The sequence below is a fragment of the Schistosoma mansoni genome (assembly GCF_000237925.1).
Source record: "Schistosoma mansoni, WGS project CABG00000000 data, supercontig 0436, strain Puerto Rico, whole genome shotgun sequence".
Taxonomy (NCBI): Eukaryota; Metazoa; Platyhelminthes; class Trematoda; order Strigeidida; family Schistosomatidae; genus Schistosoma; species Schistosoma mansoni.
Window position 1 is genome coordinate 272 of NW_017386268.1, and position 23,838 is coordinate 24,109.

Below are 23,838 nucleotides of genomic sequence, written 5' to 3' on the forward strand. Positions count from 1 at the left end.
CAGATAGTGTGATAATGAGAAATTGTTGCAGTAGTATGAAACGTCAATTTAAACAACTGTGTAGTACCGGTAAACTGCACACTTAATAAAATGGAACTTAGAGTTGAGTTATTGAACTAGTCTTGAAGGAAGTACATGCTCTTAGTTTGATGTTTGCACCAGAACCGATATATTTAGTTACAGACTTCAGATGGTATGGGTGAAATCGATGACAGTAAGATTAATAAAATTATTATTCATTCTCCTCCAGCTTTTGCAATAGTTTTTATCACAAATATATTTTTTTAATTTCCCAATTTCATTTGTTTTACTCACTCTTATTCATTAATTCGGTTTTTACTGATGTTGTTATTATAATCCAGAACTCGTTTCCTGTTGACTAATTTTTACTGTGCTTTTGTAGGGCTATGTCAACCTAGACCGTTAATTATGTCTGCAATTCCTATTTATCCTTTAGTATCTTCCATGACTCTGACTAAATTCAGATATCAGTGTACAGACTGAGAGTGAACCCAGGGAAAAGGAACTTCTTACCGGAGTTTCTGTTTTATAACTCGAGTTGAGTTGATGTACAACCTTTCCATGGGATTTTCGGGGGACTGTCGAATTTTCAGTTTATATCAAGGACTGATTTTAGTTAGACCACAACTGAAAACCAGGAGGCGCCGAACAGTTGTTCCGTCATAGTATGAGACTTTCTTCTCAGTGTGCATCTCTGCCCCCGGGGGGGATCGAAACTAAGATATTTAGCTTTATAAGCAAAGACGGATAGTGACTACCAGTAAAATCCAGGACGCATGTTTCGTCCTATCTGGGACTCGTCAGCTGGATGCACCTGAATTCCAGAGTTGTTCACTTCGGGACTCTAACCCAGACTGTTCGCCTCAAAAACCAACGAGTTATTCGCTCAACTACTGAGTCCTGATAGCGCACAAACATCCAGCCGACAAGTCCAAAATAGGACGAAACGCGCGTCCTGGATTCCACTGCTAGCCACTATCCATCCTTGTTCATAAAGCTTGTGATTTAAGGCAATATCGAGTCAGTTCGCACACGATGCATATATGCCAACAAGAGACTGATCAATTGCAGTCCTAAACACCAGTGGGAAGATACAAGCAAACAATACCAAGTGAATTAGGATCTTTAGGCCTCGCGCGATATAGCACGTTGGTTGAAATTAGATACATAAATCACTGGATGACGACTAAATGGTCAAAACGTCAAGCACTCGCAGCAAGACCTAGAGGTTCAGGGTTCTATCCTCAGTGGGGTCATGGAGATGCACTGCTGAAGAGTTCAATACTAGGACGAAACAGATGTCCAGAACTTCCTGGTTTTTAACTGTGGTCTAACTAAGGTCAGTTTTTTATATAAGCTGTACTAATTTATATCCACCAACTGAAATGAAATTAAACCTAGACTTGACCTGGAAATCCAAATGGGATTCGAACAAGAATAATAACATTAATAGTTGTATGCTTTTTTTCAAACTAGGACCTAGAGAACGAACCACCACTAACCTTACACTTTATGGTTTAATAATTAATATGACTGATCTGATGAAGCCAATCTAGTCAATTTCAAATTAGTAATATATTATTTGCTTCCAACAGTTAACTAGAATCAAAATTATTTCGTCATATGGAAGAGGGTACAGGAAGATGAATAAACCATATTTTGCTACCATAATAACCGGTATTTTACAGTCAGTCAGTCAGCTACAACGTAGGACCAGGCACATTTATGCATCGGTACAAGTCTCCATACATCATTAGCACAACAAGATGAACATCGGATTCATAGTAGTTAATTTAGTGGTGGTAATATATAAAAGAAAGATTGTATATAAGGATATATTATAGGAAGGAAGAACGTTATGAAGCAATTTTAATCTTAGGGTTTAAGGGAAGATAAAGAGTGTATACACGTACGCCATTGTGACCGATTCTGAGCCATATCACCTAGAGTCTCCAACCATTGTTTACGATAGTTACGCGGACCCCAACCAGGTAGTCTGCATCTACCAACATGACTCAGACTAGACCGGTATTTTACAAGTTCTTAACACTAAAATACTTTTTTCCCCTTGCAAAAAACATATCACATTAGAAAGTCAGAAAAATTAGCTTTTGCACAACTCTTCTTGTTTCTTTAAATGACAATAAAAAATTTTATACTTACCACAGTATGTTTCGACGTGCATTGAATTATTTTTCAATGTATCAGCAACAAACTCTAGAATTTCTGTGATTAAATTAGCCGATACAAATTCCGATGATTGTGAAGATGATTTATTAGTAGTTATCAATAGTTCACATTTATTTGAGATGTATGAGCAAAGATATATAGAAAATCGTCGAATTCCTTCATTGGTTTCACCCAATAGGAAAAATATCTTTAATAAATATACTATATTCTTTTCATCTCGTTTCGAAACATATTCATCGAATTTCTCAACTGCCATCTTCACAAGAATTTGTCGACTGTCATCCAGAGTTGTCAATGGATTATTATCAGGATTATCTATAAAGTATTTTGTTTAGATCATCATCAATGACCATCAGAAACAAGAGACCATTAAAAATCGGAGATTAACAACTACAACAGGAAATATTTGATAAGATTCGTAAAATCAGAATAAATACAGTATCTGTATGTTGAGTGACGTGTGTCTGTCATAATATTAGCTAGTTCATGGAGCTTGACGTTCGGACATATGTTTCAATATGTTGGCTTCCCATATTAATATATTGTCAAATTGGCTTAAAAAGGCATATATATCCGTTTATTTAGGGGTACTTGAAGAAAGTGTGTGACGTGACTTAGAAATGAATAACAGTATAGATACATTTACCTTCTATGTTTCTCTAGACATTCAGTTTTGATATTTACTTATACATGCCTTTAGTTTGTCCCTTGTTTTTGAAATATACTCTGAGATTTTCGCCGTTCATTATCGCTGATATTGTAGTGAACAAGACACTAGTTGGGGACAATCGAATGTATTTAAGCAAAGATTACAGACTATCTCAATAAATTCTGATTACCAAACAATGAACAGTCAATTTGCAAATTAACAACCAATTGTTTCAATCTTCACTGTTTCTTCTCTTATTCCATTGCTCATGCATTTTCCAGACGTTTGCGTTTCATTTCAGTTCTTTCCTCATCGGTCTTCTGCCAAAATACATTCTATGTCTGACCCACACCATATACTACTTATATGGATATAAGTAGACCACACCACACTCGTCCCCCCTTTAAAGCATTCGTTCATGCGGTGGTTCTGCTCGCCATGCCACTATCTTCTTTCACTGCAGTCTGTGCCAAACTCTCCGTCAGAATGTCGAGTCTGCGTCGCGCTGACCTCCATAGCTCCGTCGACCTGCCGGGGCACCAACATCCGCATCCACCCGGCACCTGGGACGTTCAACACCCGTACTCCACCGGCCTGCCGAGCCATCTACATCCGATGTCCACCCAGCAGCCGCACGTCCCACTGCTCCTCTCCGTCGACAGCACCCGCTACAGCCAACGCCGCCCCGCCAGAACACTCCACTCGACGCCAACTCTCCACACCAGACTGCCCCAACTAGCACCTCAACTCCAGACCCGCAGCGGCGTCCGCAGAACAGCACCCTTCCTCCTCCTGGTTGGCAGCGACACCAAATGTAGTGAACAGAACACGACTGGGGACAATCGAATGTATTTAAGCAAAGATTACAGACTATCTCAATAAATTCTGATTACCAAACAATGAACAGTCAATTTGCAAATTAACAACCAATTGTTTCAATCTTCACTGTTTCTTCTCTTATTCCATTGCTCATGCATTTTCCAGACGTTTGCGTTTCATTTCAGTTCTTTCCTCATCGGTCTTCTGCCAAAATACATTCTATGTCTGACCCACACCATATACTACTTATATGGATATAAGTAGACCACACCACAATATTACTACTATTTCTACTCATTTGCTACTTTTCCGTTTATTTCATCCTGTTGGGCTACCATGGGATCCTAACCTGAGCCCAAGCACATTTGCGTCAAGTTCTACATTGATTATGACTAATTCGTTACTCCTTAGTCACTTTATTGGTTTCCAGTTAGTCAGATCACCATCAGGGCCATCAAGAGTAGAGGATATTTGTAGGTTACAAGCATCAAATCATAGGTGTTTTCGAAGCATTGCTCGTGTATTTTGGGACCACGGAATAAGCAATGTCCGAGTTAGGAATACGGTACTAGGTAAGAATAACAAGTCGATTGATGATGTAGTAAATCTTCATCAAGTTAAGTGGTTGAGACATGCGTTACGTATATAGGTGTACGAGTAGGCTGGAAGGCTAGGGGCTGTCAAACCAAGACATATACAGCAGTTAAACGTAAGTGGCGAGAACAAATAGCCAATGTATACTAAGTTTTTATACCATGACGAACATAAGAACTGTGCTTTCTAAACCATTCTAAACTTGTAAGTTTTTGAGACACACGTTATGCAGACTCTAGTTAAGTCATATCCTGGTGTTCAACGCCGAGCGATCTAGGGGTAGGTTGAAAGGCTAAAAGCTACCACGAAATCATTTATCTAAGTCGTAAGGGACAGGTATTGAATTATTGGTCAAGGTTCTCTAGATAATCGTGGTCAATGGTTTAAGAACTCGAATAAACGTGGCTCGGAATAGGACTTAACTACATAGATCCATTTATTTCCTATTTATCTCTAAATTCTGATTTTAATATAGATACCTTTAGCCACTTACTTCGTCTAATACTGGAATTATTTTGGCATCTATTGCTTTCACATTGTTAGGCTCTTCCTTTACTGTTCCGACATGAAGTATAGGGACTGCCTAAGGCATATTTCTAAATGGTCCTTCATCATGACTGAAACATGTAGTCTTCCCACTTTCATATAATTTGCTGACCAGGACCTTACGTTAGGCATGTAATTACAGATTATTGGAAAGCTATCTCTACTTCCAATCAAAACATAAGCAGAGAAGTTGAAGTAACAATTCATAACCACATTTTAAGCAATTCATCAAAGTATGCTTTGTATATATATATATATATATATATATATATATATATATATATGCGAATGAACCCGGACAGCGAGAAAACTACTAGTTTAGACCGATGATATTTTAAAGTGGAAAACAGGCTTACCCGCTGATAGAAGCGAGATAAGAGAAATTATATCTCTCTCCATTTCCAGATATGTAAACACGTAACTAGCGGCCTAAAAATAACTGTGAAAATCAACTACGTTACTTCATCTAATTTAGAGTCAACGAGACATCGTTTCACTCCAATTGCACTGTTCCTTACAGTAATTATATGACTTAGTTTATCTACACATTTAAGAACATGATTCTGAAAAATACTAGGAATTCAATAAGATTACTTTTACAAAATCTAATTGCTCTACTTTCCCACTGAGCTGTAGAGCAAGTTTCGAAGCACAACCGACCAATTTTGAAGAATTTTCGGCATTTACTTGTAACTTATGGAAATCAGGTCTACAGAAAAAGCATAGCTAACGGGTTTGCATACATTAGAGAGTTTGTCTTTTTTAATTTATGCTCTATTTCACTTCTTCTAGCAAGTGAGTTCTTGATTTAATCAGATACATCTGCCTGTAAAGTCGATTTTATTCAAAACTCAAATATTACTTACCTTAACATTACGGGACTTCTCAACTAGATCCTTAAGATCGGAAAAGTCGTCAATCATGCATACATTGGAGTCCATGATATTGGTCAGAGTTCAATTGCCTTAAAACAAAAACAACAGTCCCAGAAGAATTAGATGTTAAGTATGGAAACCAAAACTCAGCTTGTACCTCTCCTAGGGCTATTGCCTGTCCCAACCCCACACAGACGAAGAAGGTTGGGCGTGAGATCAGCAACCCCATCCCGTAGAAAAACAACCTTGCTAAAAACAAACTCTAACTAGAATAAACAATTTAAACCATTTAAACTCTGCCCTCCGAGTTGAAGCATCTTCATTCAGAATAATTATCACGCCTTATGATGGAAGCTGAAATTCTTCCGAAGTCATGAGGCCGATGTCCCTTCTAACAACCACAGTAACAAATATTATAGGTACATGGAACGTCCGGACAATGTGGGAGATCAGGAGGACCAGTCAAATAGCAACGGAAATCAGGAGATATAAATTGGCGGTTCTCGAAATCAGCGAAACACTTTGGACCAAAAATGGACAGCAAAGGTTATGTTCGGGAGAGATGCTCACGTACTCTGGTCACGAACAAGAAAATGCTCCACAAACTCAGGGAGTTGCTTTGATGCTGTCCAAATAAGCATATGGGATGGGAATCTCACGCATCCAGAACCATCAAAGCATCCTTCAAAACAAATGGAATCTTACTTTACTTACGCCTGTTACCCCTAGTCGAAGAGCGTAGATCGCCCACCAGAGCTCTCTATCCAACCTTCTCCTGGGCATCCTTCAAAACAAAGAAGGGGGAAACGTAATGAATGTTGTCCAGTGTTATGCACCAGCCAATGATAGCAACAACGACAATAAGGACTAGTTCTATGAGACTGCAATCAATCATAGAGAAGTGTTCAAGAAACGACCTCACCATCCTGATGGGAGACCTAAACTCTAAAGTCGGAATGAACAACACCGGATATGAAGATATCATGCGACGACATAGACTGGGACAGAGAAACAAAAATGGCGAGAGATTTGCAAATTTATGTGCATCCAACAAACTGGTTATAGGCCGCACAATATTCCTTCGCAAACGCATACACAAAGCTACATGGGTCTCACCGGACCACACAACGGAGAACCAAATCGATCACATTTGCATCACTAAAAAATTCAGATCTATGGAAGATGTGAAAATCAGGAGAGGAGCTGACATAGCTTCAGATCACCACCTGGTTGTGGCCAAGATGAAACTGAAACTAAAGAGACACTGGACAACTGAAGAAACAGCAGTATAAAGGTTCAATACAGCCTTCTTTCTAGATACTAACAAACTCAACCAATTCAAGATAACTCTCAACAACACGTTACAAGCCTTACAGGATCTACTCAAAGAAGAAGAAACTACTATAAAGGACAACTGGAAATGGATCAAATGAGCACTAACTTCAACGCATCAGGAGATTCTGGGTCGCGATAAGCATCATCATCATAAGGAATGGATCTCTGTCGAAACCCTAGACAAGCTTCAAGAAAGGAAGAACAAGAAAATAGTAATTAACAACAGCCGAACAAGGACAGAGAAAGTCAAGGCACAAGCTGAATGCACTGAAGCAAACAAGTGGGAAATCAGATGGACCTGACAATATACTAGCCGAAGCACCAAAGTCAGACATAGAAGCAACTGCTAACATGCTCCACGTTCTGTTCAGGAAGATTTGGGAGGAAGAACACGTATCACAGACACACTGGAAAAGTTTGCAACAAAGTGTTGCTGAACTGGATGAAAAATTCAGTAGATGCCCAACTTCCAGATCAACAGACCGGATTCCGTAACGACCGGTCGTGCACAGACTAAATCCCAACACTAACGATCATTGTTGAACAACCAATTTAATGCAAGCCATCACTATACATCAACTCCCTTGACTATGAGAAGGCATTTGACGACGTGGGTAGGAGAACATTAAGGGACCTTCTTCGACTACATGGATTAAGTAGCATGGGAAAATCGTCAACATCATACCGAATTCATACGATGGACTAGACTGTACAGTGGTGAATGGAGGATTACTGGCAGACTCACTCAAATTGAGGACCGGTGTCAGGCAAGGTTGCCTACTACCCCCTTTCTCTTCCGGTGGTTGACTGGATTATGAAGACCTACACATCTGAGGGAAATCAAGGAATACAATGGACAGATTGCATGCAACTAGACCTTCTATCCTATACAAACCAACAAATGCAGGTGAAGAACAAATAGAACTCAAAACAACTGTCCGCAAGCCATTATCAAAGTCAGAATCTTCAATACGAACGCCAACACAGTTCTACTGTACGGAGCTGAAACTTCCAGAACTACCACAACCATCATCAAAAACGTACAAGTATTTATAAACAAATGTCAAAGTAAGATACTCAATGTCTGTTCACCAGATACCATCAGGAACAACCTACTGTAGGAGAGAACAGACCAGCTTCCAACTGAGCAAATTACGAAAAGACGTTGGAAGTAAATAGGACATACTTTATGGAACTCATGAAACTGCATCACATGGCAAGCGTCAACATGGAATCATGGTGGGAAGAGGAAGGCCAAAGAACATATTGAGTGCAGAATCGGAAGCAGATCAAAAGCATGAATAACAATTAGAAAGAATTGTTGAGGACAGAGTTGAACGGGAAATGCTAGTGGGTGGCCTATGCTTCTCTACGTGAGGTAACAGGCATAGTTAACTATGTAATTAAGCAATCAAATACTGTTTTTTCCTACGTAGTTATCTACGTTTTTTGTACTAAATATATCGAGAACATCAAGCAAATTGAAGTCACGCGCTATGTAAACCTCTGGAATAGATTACCAGTAGACATCCGGTCAAGCCAAACGCTTATTCAATTTAAATCCTTCCTAAACCGCTTTATGGACCGATTCCCACATGTTCCCACATGTTCGATGGAGATTACCTAAACCAACCTGCATTTGACAATGGTCCATCCAACATCTAACCGACTGACATTTGATAGCCATGCCACAAACTGAGATCATTTGACGCCGAATAGCCTCTGAAACTTTACGTTTGACATGTTGCAGGCCAAACAGTGCTTTATTCGTTTTCTCTTGTTGTATGCTCCGTATCCCCTTTTTATAACTAATAAGTAACTGCGATTCTTGGATTTTCTTTTCATCTCCATAACCATTTATGGTGTTGCACACATTGGGCCCTAGAAATACCTTGGACCACGATCCAATAAAACTTGATGAAACTAGAGACTGCTCAGGCGAAAAATCGAAAACTATCCAATCATAAGAAGCTCAGAAACTATTCTAAATTATTGTGAGTTCCTTCTAGTTCATATTTTACTAATATGAAATATTTTTTTCATCACTAGCGTCCAAACAATGTTTTTTTTATCCTGCTTACTCATCGTCCTACTCATATATCTTATAACCTTAGACTTCTCTTTCATATTCTCCGGCCAGCTATTTGTCCTTATCATCTCTAAACCACATATAATATGACCGGTATCCTATAACCTACACCACTAGTTTTCTTCATAGCAATGCGATACAGTAAACAGATATTCAACCCACAATGCAAAAGTTTTAGCTGTCTGATCTGCCTGTAACATGGAACTTGTAGTGACACTGTATTCCAACAAGGTGTGCAATATAGAGCTTAGATTAAAACAATATCCATACATGACACAAACGTAGGCGAGTCTAACATCACAAGGGGGGAGGGTGACGTTACTGACCAGCAAACATAATAGGGAGGAGACAACTTCAATCCACTAATGTCTGTAGGGCAGAACTTTGTGCTAAGTTACTGCTCCTTACTGTCAAGTTGGATGTCACTAACCAATTGTATTGGTGCTAATTTCTTGTGCCAATCACATCTTTGGCCCATGTCTGTAACCCTGAATTGGTTTCACTTCCTTCAGAGAAACCCTATTGCAAGCAAGACTGGACAATTACGCTAAACATGAGTTCACTCATCACTCCACAAACATAACAATAAAAACGAGTCATAATAATTTTGACGAAAAAGAGCCAGTTGACATTCGAACACTTTACTATCCCCACCAAATTTTATAAACACATAACTCCATTTGTACACTGCTTTATTCATTCAACTCCATACTGTGGCTTGTTTTCATAACCTGATGAAATAAATTTGCTTAGAAACTGATTTGATAAAGGAGAATAAGTCTAAGTAATCATACTCTAATTGTCCCACCACAAGTGACTAAACTTCACTAGTCATGAACACTGTCCGTCCTGCTTCTCGCCCTTCCCTTTTTCTCTCTTTTTCAACACCCTCATGGTATACCTCCGAAAGCATGCGGAACATAAAACTTTGTCCTGAGACGTCACTTATACTTGAGGAATTTGTCCGTGATCACTATCGAGGATCACAAGCTAATATGCTCAATTTGACGTCTTCGATTGACTGTTCTGGACTTTAATTCCATTCATTCTCGACCATCAATTGCTTATCGCAATGCAACCCCCATAAGGCGCGCCACCTCTTGTGTTGAACATAAGATTCCCACTGATATTAATATTCTAATGTATTAAAATTTATTTTCTGTTTATATTGCCCATGTGCCTTACAACATATCAACATAATTCAATAACTTAATAAAGTGAAGCCTGTAGCGCTTGTAACAGCTTGATCATGCCTGTATACTGGAATGCCTCATGTAACATATTGTTATCTTAGAATATATTATGATTACTGTATTATCTTTTCTGGAGGGTCTAACCATATTGCACTCTAGCGACAACAGACGCTATGGGTTTTTCCTAATACGTTATCATACCCTTGTCTGCTCCACTAGAAACTGTTACGTATTGTTTAGGGGCTTATATACAAATTCAATACTTATCCGTTGTTTCTTTTTTCGGCGTCACACTCTCAGTGCACAGCTAGGAGCCGCTTACGCCCTAAATAAATTTCACGTACGTATCCTTCAAGGTCACGACTCATACTGAGCGCCCAGTCTTCAGTCTTCAGTAATAAGGATAGGAGGTCTAGTGACCTATTTTAATCCTTGCAGTTTGTTACACTGTGGAGGTCCAATCTCGTCTTGAATATATCAACAGAAGGTGCTGATATTACGTTTTCTGGTAGACAATTCCAGTAATTCACTACTCGGTGCGAGAAACGAAACTCCAGACGTAGATCACCCCGTATTCGCCGGTAAGATAACGGAAATAAGTTGAGGTGTCTCAGTCTGTCTTCATAAGATAGGCTAGATAGGCCTTTTACCATTTTTGTCCCGCGGCGTTGGACTCGTTCCAACATATCCGCCTCATATTTGAAACAAGGACTCGCTGCTTGAATCCCATATTCCAAATGTGGCCGTACGAAAGTTGGGTATAATAATCTAAACATTTCCCCATCCAGATACCGGAAAGATCTACGAATAGACCATAATGCCCTATAGCCTTTTGCAGCAGCAGCCTTACAGTGACTGGTTGTTTTGAGATCATTACTTAGTATGACTCCTAAATCTTTATAGTTTCTTACTTTGGGCAACACTAGTCCACATATTGTGTAGTGATACGAATCATCGTAGTTATTTAATTGCATCACAACACTTTTATTAGGGTTTACTTCTAGTGACCACCCATTCATCCATGCAACTAATGAGTTAAGATCTTCCTGTAAGACTATTCTGTCTGACATACTATATATGGGTCTCCAAATCTTAATGTCATCGGCGAATAGTAGGACGGATGACTTAGCTATAGCTGGTAATTCATTTATATAAAGTAAAAAGAGAAGAGGACCTAAAATCGTGCCTTGGGGGACGCTACTTTTTACTGGTTCCCACGATGAGAGAGCCCCATTTACTCTTACCCTTTGTCTCCTTTCATGAAGAAAGTCACTTATCCAGTCTATGACTGCATAATGAATTCCAAAACTTTCTAGTTTTAATTTAAGACCAGAATGGGAAACCTTATCAAAGGCTTTACTTAGATCTATGAAAATGACATCTACAGGAATATTGCGATCTTTTGCCTCAACCCAATCTTCTCTTGCAATGAGAACATTTGTTAAACATGATAGACCTTTTCGAAAACCATGTTGTTCTTTTGACAAAAGATCATGTCTTTCCACGTAGTTTATAACAGCCATCCTAATAATTTTTTCCATTAGTTTTACAACTGCACAAGTTAAGATGACGGGTCGATAGTTACTAACTAAATCCCTACTCTCAGCCTTATACATCGGACTGATTACTGCGTCTTTCCAGTCTCTGGGAAATCTGGACTGCCGTAGGGACATATCAAACAGTATCGCTAAGGGTTCAGCAATAACATCTGAGAGGGCTTTCATAATCCATCAATGAATATCATCAGGACCACTAGACTTATCAGGTTTGATATGCTGAAGTAGGCTTAAAACAGTTTCTTTCTTAATAACTACAGGGTCCATCAACAAGTCGCCACAATCGCAATGAATAGGTTATCGCTCCTCATTATTGGTAGAAAAAAATTTACTGAAATTTTCCGAAAAAGCTCTCGCTTTTTCGGTATCATTTCTTGCCAAACTTAACGGATTTTCTTGTATCAAAAGTGATGGTATTCCATCACTTCTCTGAGTTTGCCTCATTATATACCAGAATAACCGTTTTGGACTATGTCCGTCTAGTCCGACTAATTAACGCTTTACAATTATTTCTAATCTTACAATAACTAGATCTGTACTGTTCTAAGCCAGTATAGATGAACATGTTCCAGTGTTTTTTTCTACGCCTAAGAAGTTTTTTAACTTCTTTATTTATCCACGGTAGACTCTTGTTCGATCTACGTGGCACCAAGTATGGTATGAACGGGGACGTGACTGCCCTAAACTTGCCTTTAAATACAGACCACGCTTCGTCAACTGATGAGCTAGTATCTACTGACCAATCTATCTTAGTAGCACAATCCTGAATGGCTGGTATGTTAGCCCTCCATATGTTTCGGCGAGGCTTAATCTGATCGTATATCATATCGATAGCTCTAAACGTGAATGATAAAACAGCGTGATCGCAATTTACTAACGGGGAAGAATATTTAGGTTGGCAATATCCTCAGTCACATGGGTAATTACCAAGTCCAACAGAGAAGAACCTTGGTTCACACCAAATCGTGTAGGTTTGGATACATGTTGTACTAATGCATGTTCCATTACTGTTTCCAAGAGCTTGCTATCAAATGAGTTTATAGAGCGTTTCGTGGTCATCTCAGTCCAACTAATGTCAGGTGCATTAAAGTCTCCTAATATCAAGCATCTGTTATTTGCACTGTATAGCCGAATGTGCTCTAAAATAAAGTCATCAACTAAGCAGATTGTGCTGCGATAGATGACACCGAGTTCAAATGTACAACATCCGACAGTGAGCTCACAGCTAATGACTTCACTAGTTCCACTATCATGGGATTCGCAAACGGAGGAGCGGATATTTATACTATTGGCTATGTATAGAAGGACGCCACCTCCTTTCCTGCATCTATGTCTATCACTTCTTAAACAATGATATCCGGATAATTCTGGGGTGATATCGAAGTCATGGACTAACCAAGTTTCCGTCACAGCTACAATGAGTGGCCTTAATTTGTCCACCAGTGTTCCTAGCTCGTAGAATTTATGTTTTAGACTACGGGCATTGGCATATAAAACTCCTAGGGGGAACGACCTATCCACACAGGCCTTGGTAGCATTCGCTTCCAAGACCTGACTATTCGAAAATCCACCAATCGGAGATTTTCTTCACCGTTTTGTCGACGGGTTTCTAGTTCAGCTAGTGCCGTCTTCCTTTTTATTCTATCTTCAAGAGATACATCCGGTCGCATTCGAATGTCAGAGTTGTCGTGACTTCGAGCGTTACTTAACAGAAGATTACGTTGTTTCTCCGACCCTAAGATTACCTTAAGGAGTCTACACGGTCGGGGTAGAACACTGTCATCGGCTCTTTTACCTATTCTAACTAATTTTTTGACCTGAACACCTTTAGTGTTATCTGGTAATATGCTACGGATATATTCTCCGAGCCTCTCTAAGTCATGGGTGTGTCTAACCTTAGGATCTGGATCGTTAGACTCTGGCAATTTACTCACAATGATATTCGATTATATTAAATTCCTCTCAGTCGCACTAGGATGATGATCTGCCGTTCTATCAGAGTGCGATAATGCATTGAGTGACTCAGACTGTGAGTTCCTCAATGGCTTGCCAACCAAGTGTGCTTTATCATTAGCTTTTCTTCCTTTTCTTTTCCTCTTTACTGCGGTCCATTTTTCGTCATTTAGGACAGCTGCATTGGGACTATTGGGGACGGTGACGGTTTTATCCGGGTCCTCAATTTCTACTAAAGATGCATGATTACTTATGCCAATACCATGTGGTGATTTACTCCTCGTTTGTTGTAACGGAAGTTTCACTTTGTCATTAATTAGAGTAGGTTGTTCAGCGCGTTTTGTAACAGCACTTACAACACTGACACAGTCTTCACTGTCAGTGCTTGCGTTACTAGCGCACCCACTATCGTTCTTTTTACAGGCTAGAGCCAATAGGCTCATAGCCTCTTGGATTAATGTCGTCTTGTTAGTACAGCAGAACATACAAAGCCAGTGCGAGTTAGGCTTGGAACATCTTTTGTATGCAGCTGGACTGAGACGGGTACACATCTTGTGGAACCATTTTTTGCATTCATCGCACTGCATCCCTTCATCTACGGGGAATAAACAGTTCGGCTGTCCACATTTGAATGAACTACCAACCATTGTAATCAGATTAGGTTTAAAACACAATATGATCACAATAATAACACAAGCGTCAGAGTATATGCAAAAGAAGGAACCACGAGACAAAGTTTTCAATAAAATTTCAAACCTTAACTGAATTAATTCAAGTTAAAGTAGACCAAGAATGCTTTTGATACAACAAATACACAAACGCAACGATAATCACAACAAGTATGAAAGTCACTGCCCTTTTTGAAACGCAAATGTACATTCGGCATCACACTCTCAGTGCACAGCTAGGAGCAGCTTACGCCCTAAATAAATTTCACGTACGTATCCTTCAAGGTCACGACTCATACTGAGCGCCCCTCACATAAACTTTCTGACGGCTACAAACTTTTTAAAAAGTGACTTGGTGTGCAACATAAACACTATGTCATTTCTGAAAATGACTGTAAAAACTGCACTCATAGTGAGATACTAGGACATAAACCTAAGAACGTCATAGTAAGTCTTATCTTCGAAACAGAAACGAAGCAAACCTGAGAGCTAATGAGCCGTTACCCCGACTAGTGTGGTTGTTAACATTTTGGACAAGATTATTCGGAAGTAGTTGTTTAAGGACCTCCATGAAAACAGGATTCTTTTGGAGAAGCAGTATGGTTTTAGAATATACTATTCCTGTCTCACTAAATTATTAGTGGTTCGTCAAAGCTGGTGCTGTCTTAAAAACCATGAGTTGCTCATAGATGTAGCCTACATTGACTTCAGAAAAGCTTTTGACAAAGTCCCTTACAACAGACTGTTACATAATTTGGGAAATTCCGGAGTTTGAGGCAATCAGTTAATGCGGATAAAAGACTTCCTAATTGAGCGCCAACAAAGAGTATGGGTGAACTCCAAGTTGTCTAACTGGGAAACTGTGCTTAGTGGACTGCCTCAGGGTACAGTTTTGGGGTCAGTGTTATTCCTGTTATGTGTAAATGACCTTCCTCGTCTCCTGTCATCATCGGACTTGCTATATGCTGACGATGTTAAGATATGGAGAGCGATAAGAAATAAGAGTGATAGCATAGAACTTCAAAATAACCTGGGGAAATCATCTGAATAATCTCGAACTTCTAAGTGTGCTGTGATGCATATCGGTTATCAAGGTACAGATACATATATGATGAACAACATTGAGCTACCTGTTGTCCAGACACACAATAACTTGGGAGTCATTGTTAGCCAAGACTTAAAAACTGCACACTGCCGTGCAATAGCCAACAAAAGTTTTAGAACCCTACGGTCAGTAAGTATGGCCTTTATTCATGTCGACGTTAAAACTTTTTCTACTTTGTATATAGTAATCGTGCGTCCTTAACTTGAGTACTGCATACAGGCAGCTACCCCCCATTTAAAAATAACAATGAACCTTTGGGAAAGGTTCAGAGAACAGTAACTAAGCTGATTCCCGGAATAGCGAAGCTCCCGTATTATGCTCCACTGGCTAAACTAAACCTATTTCCTTTGTCAAATCGAAGAACTAGGAGTGACGTGATTACAATTTTCAAATTACTTAGTGATAAATTTACAACTGATATGCTCTCATTGCTTTGTTTCCCAAAACAGGGAATTTACAAGGACATTACAAAAATTTTTACAAGCCTAGAAAAAATTATTTGTTAGGTGACCATCGAGTAATCAACTAGTGGAATGCATTACCTTAAAACGTGATTGAAGCTCCATCTGTCAACTCTTTCAAAAGACAGTTGGATCAATTGAGAGACCATCACTTCCAGGACCAAAACAGGCTATCAAGCCTCCTGTCCTTCCCAGACGGAGACTGAAACTGATTAACTCTGTAGAACTATGGTCTACTTCGTTATTAGTGCTGCTCCAATAATAGACCTCATCTTAAAATTGTAAATTTGTCATGATATGACTACCTAATCGATAAGATCTTACGTGGAAGTCACATCATTGTCTACATTGACTCGTCCTATCGTAATAATCACCAGTATATGATGGAGAACACGTTCAGGCTGGATATAGAAAAAATGTATTTAACATGAATAAAAGAGATAAGTTACACAAAAATGATCACACCTGCAAGGCTAAGTTATGCCATCCGATGAAATTATGTTTCCACGTTCTCAAGAGTTAACATTCTCTTCATGTTAGTTGTTGGATATAAGTAGCTTCAGTAATTCTGTGCTCGGATTCAAAAGTCGTGTGGTTAGGATTCAATGCTACCACAACTATCTGTACGAATGAACTACCTTTTTTATTTTTGTTGTTTCTATCTATTTATCTCCTCTGATGTGAGTTCTAGATGGTTTCTGTAAAAATGGCGTGTGCCTGCTCGGACAGAAATATACTATTATATTATTACTGAACCTCGTAATGTTTGTAACATTTTGGACAAGTAAGGCTATAATGTGACAACTGTCCTTAATAATCATTGCAGCATCTGGCCATCGTGTTTTTACATATATTCCGGATTTCCGGTATTTATACTCAAGTGACTCGTGACCGGTTAAAAGGAACAAGTTGTGGAAGTGACTTCTACGCCAAAGTCGCTTTCAGGTTTCTTTCAGATCTGTGGAAGGCAACAAGATAGCTTACGTGTCGACCGTGGGTTGAGTGATAATTATACGAACTCAGTTATGGCTTTAGATTTATTCTATTCGTCTTTTGGCTAACTCATCTGCATTAATCTTTAGAGAGAGCACAGTCTCTGATTTCCAAAACGACAACCTGCAAAATACGAGGACTGGGTGGAGCAAATACGTACTGGATCTTAATTGTGACCTAGAATGCAGTACAACGTGATCACACTTTGTTTGTGGAGGCAACTACTGAATGCTAGTGACGCCACCACGGCATTGTGTAAAGACGAGGTGAAGTAATGACTGTTCATGCTGTAAGTCAATATTTTTCGGTTTCGTGATGCATTATGCAAGTTCTCACCGGACTACAGGTGAAAACAAGCGGCAATCAAAGCAACCCCTTTGGCTTACAGTCAAAATTGTATAAGATGATGTCGGTCTATATATATGTCAGAATTTAGAAGCTGCATTGGGAGGAAAAACGTCCACGATTATTTTGTAAGCTGGACAGTTTATTATAAGGCTCAAGGTGGCGAGATCATTGGAGATCATTGATTATGACCTTTGGAAGTCCATGAACTCTTTTTTAGCTTGGATATTGACGCATGTACCGGTCTTACGTGGAACTAAGAGCAAACGAGGGTGATCAAATACCAACTCCATAGAACAATTTACAGAAAGTCAAGATTACAGTCTACTGTGTTTGTTAGATTTTCTGTGTTCACGTTTCAGAGGTGCGATCTGTCCCAGAGACTTAATGGCAAAAGCGATGAATGCAAGGCAGGCTTCCCTGTATGACGCAAGGGATAAGGTAAGTAGGCATGGATGGCGTTTTGAATAAAAGGTAGGCTTAATAGAGCTAAAATGTTTGGTTGAAACCATATACCCGTTGCTCTTGTTTAAGAGACGTAAACTAAGATACTATACATTTATATCTATTGATTAGTAATCTGACCTCTATTTCGAGGATTAGAGAGAATGCATTAAGTTTCTTAAAACTTAATCATCCCTTTAGATAGCGTTATGTATTTTCTTGTCTGGTGAAGTAGCTATTAAACCGTCATTGAGTTGTCTTATGTTGTAAACCCTAAGCGATAAACAAACGAGCCTTAGGTATTTAGGAGCAAGTGCACTACATTTATATTCACAGAGGGATAAGTTACCAAAATAGTGTTAATTTTTTGTATCATGAACATGACTAATTTCTCCAGATAGTTTTATAGCGTTGTTGGTTTCTTACCACACGATCTTCGAAGCTGAGCGTATGATTACTAGGAAGAGTTACATTCAACAAGTAACACTATGAGAAAGTCAGCGATGGTGAACGTGGCATCAGTTAGTCAAAGAAGCATGGCCAAGATATACAAGCGCGGTTACTCTGTTTAAAATCTTGCTTTCTGTTTCAAATGTATTAATCTCTCCTCAGCCCAAATGTGTTCTTCAGAAGCGCTAGACGTCATATTCCTGATAGCTATGATAAGACGAGTTATTGTATACAATTGTGTGACTTCCACGTAAGATCTTATGGATAATACTGCCACATTCTGACAAATCTACAATTTTGAAATTAGATCCATTGCTATAGTAGCACAGATCATTACAGAAACTGCTCACAACAGACTTAGTCCATCACATCGCAGGTGAGTATGTGGCACATGTAACATGAATTCTGAGAATTCACTGAACAACATCATTCTATTGACAGGTCTTAAAAACGTTGTCTGCTAACCTGAAAGAAAGGTGAAACGGATAAGCATGCGAAGAAGTGCAATGAAGTAAAGAAGAGGGTATCGACAACATGCGTATCGAAGGAACTCGCAATGACACTAGTGCCGATATTCTGAAGCTTAGCATCGTCATAATCAACAGTATTAGACCCTATCAGCAAACTTGGGTCTCTCAGCACAGGCTCCCTAATTACAACCGTTATCCCGAAAATCCTGTGGGTGACTGGGCCCTCGTCAACAGATTCAAAAAAGATCGAGTTTCGCCGTCGTAAAAGACGAACAGCTCGATTCTTGCAGTGGAAACTGCTAGTCATTCGACCACACAATCTAGCTTTTAGATTGTCCAGCCAGTCAGCAAATAGCACGGGAATCCGAAACGCATTCGAAAACCTGGGAAAGTGATCACGGTTCGAGATGATTCTCTCACAACCGTGAACCTAAAAGACAGATTTAACTCCCCCCCATCAATTTGCAGGGCAAAATGACAGGATGCTCTAGGAACGGTTGATAAGGAAGCTCCAGATTCCCAAAACTAAGCCATTGATGATCACAAGCCCACTTGGTGGAAGGAATCTAGAGACTAGGATAATCTCAAACTACTTCGTGTAACACTCACTAACATTGCCGACGTAGAGGATGTTCTACTGGCTGATCGTTTACCGAAATCAGATTGGGATGTAAGAATACTGCCTGATATGACGTAGTCCTATCAGGTGCATTTCTAAGGAATCTCGCGGAAGGAATATCATTGTGCAAGTTGGGCCAGAAAATACGGATCCTAACTGCACAAACTGATATCCCCACCCCCTATATGGAGGCTGCCACTCTCGGACCATTTCGTGCCAACAGACTCTGGTCACCAACTGGAACCCATGTGCATCCGGAGAAGCCACATGATGCCAGGATCAGGCACAAAAGAAAGTAGGGGCCGACTATTCCACTTATGGACTATCAAGACCATGTAAAAGTATAGAAGACATGAGGGCTAACGACTCGGAAAAACCTGTGTAGATAGATTGCATATCCATTCACATAAGGTTTATCCAAACAAACTGGACGAGGAAGCTCACGTGTTTCAAATCGGAAGCAACAACTGCTTACATATGAATGCTGTCATTTTCTGAACAAAATGTATTGCGTGAACTAATGCTAGTAACATTCATCTGATAGGAATGTCTGAAACATTGGCGACTCCCCAAATTACGGACCAGTGACTGGCAATACCCGGCTTATCTTTATTCCATTACGACAGAAAAACAGGAGTAGGGGGGCTGAGTAGCCATGTACCTGAGATCTTGCTTGGTACCGCGCGCAGTGTACACTCAAGAGTTTATCACTTTTGATGAATCTGTGTGGTGTTCTGGAAGATTATCTCACACATCGAGGTGTCCAATAGAAGTCACCTACAGGAAACCCACTGTCGACGTCAAGTTTGACAATCGTATGATGGAAGGATTATCCCTCTCTACTCGTCTCGGAAGTTCTTTTGTCCTGCCATAAACGGTTGATGGGTAACAGGTTCTATAGATGTATGACCACTGGTAGTAGGCAGTCGATTGTGAGTTTCTTTTGACGTTTTAGGGTATTTGTAAGCGTCATTTAGCGACTGAGTATTGAAAGGTCTAGTGAGTTGCCTGTCTACTTCAATTATATAAAAAGTGAGGGAGGGGAAATTATCTAATACAACTACAAGATAGGGAGATAAGGCAATTTAGTCTATATATGTAGAGAGCCTATGATGTCTGTGTGGAACGCGTATGTGTTCGTTGGCGTTAGATCTGTGCAGGTGAGGGCTTGATCGATAAGTCTTACAAACGTATGTAATTTATCTGCCGTGCGTATTTCAGAAGGCAGACTGTTCCATATTAATGCGTACTTGATAAGGAAGAAGTTTTTCCGAGTTTTTGGTCTGTATTTTTCAGTTTTGACTGTGGATACTTTGTCTCGAAGGTTGTATCCATGTGAGTCTTGGTAGAGAACTATATTACATGTGGAATAAGTAAGGTTTTTAAGGAGTTTGAAATAGGGAATGAAGTTACGAAGAATGAAGCCAAGCAATCTCCGCATTTGAGATGCTTTAGTTGAGATATGTTCTGAGAGGTTAAGACTGTCTGAGTAATGTACCCCTAGGTCAGTTACTGATGTCAGTCTGAGCAGTGGGTTTTTGCTAAGTGCTAGTTTTATTTCAAGGGACGTGTCTCCATTACATAGCCAACCACATTTCTCTGTGTTGAGCTCTAAACCTCCAGCGTTTGCACCAGTTGTCTACTTTGTTGAGTTCATGTTGGATTGTTTGCACAGTACTGCGTACATCGCAAATTTCAGTTTTATAGATGACTTTTAAGTCATCAGCGTAGAGGTAGGTCTTACCTGTGGTAAAGCACTTGCATATATTGTTGATATATATTATAAAGAGCAATGGACCCAAGATACTACCCTGTACAGCATCACTGGTTATTGGTCGAGGTGTAGATGATGTAGAGTTAATCTTGGTTATTTGGTATCTGTTTGTGAGGAATGACTTAATCCATTGCAATAGGGGGTAGGGTCAACCTCATATGTCTTATCAATAAGCTGAAACGATTGGGTATCAAACCACCTCTAATTGACTGACTCACTTCATATCTAAGAAATCGACATTTTAAGGTCAGGGTTAACTTCACCTCCTCTCAGGTTATGGAATGTCCTAGTGGGATCCCCCAGGGTTCATTACTAGGACCTCTTCTTTTCTTGATTCATATAAACGATCTCGTACAACAGGTGCCGTCTGACTTATCGCTTTTTGCTGGTGATGTGAAACTCTGGAGAGAGATACGCAACCAAAAGGATATACTGGGGCTTCAGGATGATCTGACCCGACTGCAAAGTTGGGCAGACGACAACGGATTTACATTGAACGCTTCAAAGTGTAAAGTGGTCCATCTGAGACACGTTGTAGACTACAGTTGCAACTTAGGTAACTTCCCTTTAGAATTATCCCAAGTTGGTAAGGGTCTAGGAGGGTTGGTACCCGATGATCTCAAGTCCTACCCTAACTGTGACAAAAGTGCCTTTCGAGCAAACCTTGCACAGGTGACATTGAAGTGCATTTTTGGCCACTTTGACAGAAGAACTTTCCACATAATCTTCGACAGTTTTATCTATCCACATTTAAAGTACGGAAACATAGTATTTCCTCCAAAAGAACAAAGAAGACATGAAACGTATAAAACGGCGAGCCACGAAATCAGTTCGGGGATTCAGATTCAAACCTTATGAAGAACGCCTCCAATCACTGAATCTTTACCCATTAGAGTCCTAGAGTTGATCCAATGGCTTACAGCATCCTGAACACTTCTAGACATCCCCTTCAACACCTGCTTAGCCGCAGTCCCAACACCAGCCTTAGAGGTAACACTCACAACCTGGAGGCACAACACAGCAGAACAGACTGTAGACACACCCTTTACTCCTTACGAGTAGTGAAATGCTGAAATTTGCTGTCGACTGAGCTAGTCCAAATGATTTCCCAGTAGTCCTTTAAGAGAAAACTTGACGTATTCTTGAGGACCAAGGATAGTATCTCTCTATGATTTACCAATTTCTTTTTCCTCTTTTATCGATAGCATACCTAGGTTTCTGCCTGGAGATATCAGTGATTCAATGTTACTAGATACTGAAGCCCGTTAAGAAAAAGCTTCTTCTGTTCCGTCCTAAACCATTTTAACAATTTATGTAAGAATCAAAGTAAGAACCTATATATACAGTTCCGAAAACGGACAGACGAACAGTTTAACAAATTGGTGTACCAGATCACGCCGGGGCTCACCACTAAAAATGACAAGTGTATTCAGGGTTTAACAGCATTTTAACCAGTAACACATTTTATAATCGAAATATGCCAACCCAGTGAAATCAAAAGTTCGAAAACATATTTGATAGGCTATCGATGTATAGAGAAGTGATCAATCTAGCGGCTGTAGAAGTGAAGCACGGTGTACCCACTCCTGATATGGTGCGGATGTGGGACCGGGAGCCTTGAGCTTGGTGGGCCTGTGGATGGTGTTGAGTCGCGATTCACAGTTGATAGACGCTCTTCCACTAGTCTTACTAGGTATCCGCAATGAAAGCTGATATTGGATACACTGCATCACAACTCGTTTATGGAACAATACTCCGACTCCAAGGAGAATTTGTGGATTATTCGTCTTCTTCAGTGAACATGGATCTAAACTCCTACACGAGCAGGCTTACAAACGCAATGCGTTCAGTTAAACCTGATGCGGTCAGCATCAAATATCGAAGATTTACAGAGCTATTGATTTTGGTGATTTATTTACCACTACAACGTAATATCAGCACTTTCCGTTGATTTATTTTAAACGAAATTAAACCTCCACAGCGTTACAAACCTCAAGGATTAATATAGACCGACAGACCTCTCCTCTTAATCACTGCAGATTGTGAACTGAATTTGAAACCATTTGAACCCATTTGAGGTGAGCTTCTCAAGGTCGCTAAAATAATAAAGCGGTAATCTCAATCTAATCTCATGTAGCACGTTGTATTTCGACGTTTACTTGGGAGCAGGAGCGACCTGAAACAGCAACACAACAGTCAGGACCGACAAGTGCGTCTGAAGTGAGAACACGGTGTGCTGGTACAGCCGATATATTTAAAATTAAAATACGTGGTTTTTAGTACAAAAGGGGAAAGTTATTACAAAATAGTTTTACTCGTTATTCTGCAGGTTCAGACGGCGTAGGGCTTGTTCTTCTTCTTCCAGTGCATTCACTCTTTGTTGTCCTGCAATGAGAAATACAAACACACATTATTAATGTTGCATGTAATGATTTTTATTACCGTTACACTCAAATGTTGTCATGTGTTTTTCGAAGACTTTTCAGTCAGCTCGGTCTGGGAACTCCTAATTTGACCCTATCTTTCCTAAGTTTTATTCCTAAGGCTTCTGGTAACTTATAGTTTTACTGTGATATGATTCATTCTTCAGTTTCCAGCTTGCCGGCCTTTGTATATAAATCCCATGCTTGTGGTGAGCTGATTACTCAGCATATCACCCCAACCGTCACAGTATGCGGATGGCTTGAGC

The 23,838-nt window shown here is 39.8% G+C and overlaps 3 protein-coding genes across 3 annotated transcripts; 2 read left to right on the forward strand and 1 right to left on the reverse strand.

Annotated features, from left to right (window-relative positions):
- Nucleotides 1–2,125: 2,125 nt before the first annotated feature.
- On the reverse strand, nucleotides 2,126–10,247 carry Smp_199740 (Conserved oligomeric Golgi complex component 4,putative; the record flags this gene model as incomplete). The annotated part of the gene is made up of 7 exons (XM_018792260.1): nucleotides 9,913–10,247; nucleotides 9,850–9,874; nucleotides 5,686–5,783; nucleotides 5,414–5,545; nucleotides 5,281–5,382; nucleotides 5,176–5,248; nucleotides 2,126–2,526 (listed from the first exon to the last, which is right to left on the reverse strand). Exons 3-7 carry the CDS (start codon nucleotides 5,758–5,760, stop codon nucleotides 2,126–2,128), a joined length of 783 nt encoding a protein of 260 aa, XP_018644744.1. The 5' UTR covers nucleotides 5,761–5,783; nucleotides 9,850–9,874; nucleotides 9,913–10,247.
- A 7,532-nt stretch (nucleotides 10,248–17,779) lies between these two features.
- Nucleotides 17,780–17,863, forward strand: Smp_166450 (aspartyl-tRNA synthetase, putative; the record flags this gene model as incomplete). The annotated part of the gene is made up of 1 exon (XM_018792261.1): nucleotides 17,780–17,863. The coding sequence occupies one exon, from the start codon at nucleotides 17,780–17,782 to the stop codon at nucleotides 17,861–17,863; it is 84 nt and encodes a 27-aa protein (XP_018644319.1).
- A 5,740-nt stretch (nucleotides 17,864–23,603) lies between these two features.
- Nucleotides 23,604–23,711, forward strand: Smp_178380 (aspartyl-tRNA synthetase, putative; the record flags this gene model as incomplete). The annotated part of the gene is made up of 1 exon (XM_018792262.1): nucleotides 23,604–23,711. The coding sequence occupies one exon, from the start codon at nucleotides 23,604–23,606 to the stop codon at nucleotides 23,709–23,711; it is 108 nt and encodes a 35-aa protein (XP_018644451.1).
- Nucleotides 23,712–23,838: the final 127 nt, after the last annotated feature.